The sequence below is a fragment of the Sphaeroforma arctica genome (genome assembly GCF_001186125.1).
Source record: "Sphaeroforma arctica JP610 unplaced genomic scaffold supercont1.1529, whole genome shotgun sequence".
Classification (NCBI taxonomy): domain Eukaryota; class Ichthyosporea; order Ichthyophonida; genus Sphaeroforma; species Sphaeroforma arctica.
This window is the reverse complement of record NW_014039029.1, coordinates 11,075-14,114: the sequence shown is the minus strand read 5'-3', so window position 1 is coordinate 14,114 and position 3,040 is coordinate 11,075. Positions and strand designations below refer to the sequence as shown.

The 3,040-nt window shown below is 44.3% G+C and overlaps 1 protein-coding gene across 1 annotated transcript; it reads right to left on the bottom strand.

Moving 5' to 3' along the window:
• Nucleotides 1-906: 906 nt before the first annotated feature.
• On the bottom strand, nucleotides 907-1,431 carry SARC_11104 (hypothetical protein; the record flags this gene model as incomplete). Its single annotated transcript, XM_014294825.1, has 2 exons — nucleotides 907-1,349; nucleotides 1,403-1,431. The coding sequence occupies 2 exons, from the start codon at nucleotides 1,429-1,431 to the stop codon at nucleotides 1,034-1,036; spliced, it is 345 nt and encodes a 114-aa protein (XP_014150300.1). The 3' UTR covers nucleotides 907-1,033.
• Nucleotides 1,432-3,040: the final 1,609 nt, after the last annotated feature.

Genomic DNA, 3,040 nt, shown 5'->3' with positions numbered 1-3,040 from the left:
ACCAACTATTATATATATATATATATATTATTGGGTTTTCGGGTTTTTAGGGTTTGTTATATATATATATATATATATATATACGTTTTATCACTATATCATAATTATTACTGAAAATTTTGAAATTCGTGTTCTTCAGACGCCAGTCCGTTGATATTTTGAATATTATGAGTATACCAGGATACACCAAGCTCAATACACACTGGCCAGTACTAAAATAGGCAAACTTTAAGCTCCTTTCTCAGTGGCTATTTAATTATAGTAAATACAAATTCAAGCTCGATACTAAAATAGTAAAATGATAAAATATATGCTTTTTTTTACTAACACCTAAAAGAATTTTCTATATTTTTTGTTAAAAAAAAAGCATAGGTCTGGGAATCTTAGTGGTACGCGACGATATCGTTGACATCGTCGAACCTTCCTCCCTTTTCCACGTCAGTTCGCCCTCTCGTCAACGAACTAGATATTCTGTCCTTCCAGTGTCGTCATTGGTACGATGTCTAATAATGTGTCGAAAAACAGAGCCGCTATCTTGACACAGACTCTAGTCTAGTTGGGGATCGGTGCTGCGATGGACCAACCGGAGGAGTTGCACGTGGAGAGAGCGACCCTAAAATGCTTTGGGTGTAGACCCGTTATGATCTTACACCTGGCCATTACGGCTCTTCACTGCGTATGGACCCAAAAAAAAGGGGCATTCCTTTACACGTCCGGCCTTCGGACTTTACCATCGCGACATTTCGACCTTCAAATGCCAGATCGTGTGCTTGAAGGCTGTCAAAGGTCTTGGTAAGGTTATCCGTGTATTCAACCAACGTAATCTTATATAATGTTAGCAGGATTGTATCATGTATCTGATCCATACGTTGGGCCCACGTATCATCAGACACGGGTAGCTGATCTGGGAAGTCATTGGTAAAGTCCGCAAACGGGATGTGTCTACGGCCGGCCGAAGTACACGCTGAATTGGACACTCTTGTGGCGCCGCGCCACTCGCAAATTCTGGTAGAACATGGTGATCACTAACTGTTCATCGTGTCGACTCGCAGCCAATTCGAATTGGCCGTTTAATCCTTTTATGCCTGCGCTCTGTCGCCCTAAGTACCTGAAGACGATATTGCTGGGAGACTCTGTGTGAGATGCCCACCTCCTGTACAACCCCGTCGACGACCTTGTTGACAAACTCTGTCCCCATGTGTGATTGCAACTTCCGTGAGAATCCCTGTCCCTCAAAGATCGCAAATAGTGTTTTCTTGAATTTGCCAGGTGTAGCCCGTAATTGAATTTGCCAGGTGTGGCCCGTAATTGAATTTGCCCGGTGTGGCCCGTAATTGAATTTGCCAGGTCTGACCCGTAAAATGAAGTACCCGGCACCACATCTGGAATATAGAGAACATACTTGTTCTTCCGTTGGGAGACCACTGGCATACGAATTTTGTCGATTGGAATGTGGTACTACGGGTATCGTAAATCGATAATCAAAATAGAGTGAAACGCTTTCCTCAATGTGTTTTGCTCTAAACGTATACTATATTCACGCTGGACTTCTGTCGCCAGTTCAAGTCCGCCCGGCCAATTATGTACATTATTGTGTTGTAGTTGATGAATTGTATCGGCCGCGCCGTGGGGCCCTGCTCGTGCTGTGCCTGCGTGAACTGTGTACGCTGTTGTTGTTCTTCAAGAGATGCATTCGTAAACGTTGGTTGTGCCTCGCTACTGGTCAGGGCTGTGTCCTGAAATCTCCCGGCTGTGTCAAGACATCGGTGGTGTGGTAATTGTCGTGGTTCCGCGTACCCGAGCAGTTGTTGAATGGACTCGTCCAACTGGTACCCGTTCGTCGGGCCAACCGTGCAATTGCAGTGTGACCCCAAGGCTTTTTGCCACAAGCATATTTAGCATATTTAAGGGACGCGTGTGGGGTTCGTGGGACGTTCATCTTGTAGTAGCGACTTAAATAAGTCAAGTCATGGAGCTCGATAAGCCCATGAGAGACAAACTGTTGCTGTCGCGCAGTTGGACTCGATCTTCCGCAGCATCCGGTGTATCAACTTTCAGGGTGGGTTCATCCAACCATTTACTCTAGATCAATCTTGGCTAAATGCACCGCCCGCAGCACTCTTCGTCCAAAACCGTGGTAACTGGGTATCAGCCGGTGTAGCGAATGCATCCACATTATTCGGACCAAACATTGTCTGCGCTTGTTCGAAGTAATTAGGACGTAGTTGCTAGCCAGTAATCTGTGTACAATATCTCAGACACTTCACCTTCAGATGTGCCCTTATGCACCCGACTCGCCATATCTAGCAGAGCATCCTCTTTGCCAGAGATGGTGGTGTCACCTTTGGAGCATCGGATTCAGCTTTAACTGTGTGCTCATATACACCGATGAACGCCGCAAACCGTTGACCGTCCAGGTGTTTTCGGAAATGGTTCAACCCATAGACTAACGCTAACAGTTCCTTCATAGGTGTGGCGTCGTTATGTCGGGCTTGGTTCAATGCATTGCTAAGAAACAATAAGATAATGCTCCTTTCCGCCTACCCATTAGGACTGGAACAAACCTTCATAGGTGTGGCGTCGTTATGTCGGGCTTGGTTCAATGCATTGCTAAGAAACAATAAGATAATGCTCCTTTCCGCCTACCCATTAGGACTGGAACAAAGTCTTTTCAATACCTTAATTACAATGCGGTTGCGTTGGTAATCGTCTTCTCTATAACTGCCCGGGTATCCGTGTGCCCTTTTCCTCGTTCGGCTTTAACATACAACATTATCGCATTGGCGCAACGATATGCGCGAAGTTGGGAAGATCCTCGTGAACAAAATTTGTATTGGCCAAAACCATCACATATTTCTGAATATCTCATACACAACCAGGGTTTGGTACACTAGAACACAATATAGTGTCACAGAACTGTCACGGTGTCAAGTGAATGAGAACATTGTCATAGAATACTTTCGCGTAGACAATGTACACTATATACCTATATATATATTTATATATATAATATATATAGTACTAGTATTACTATATAGTA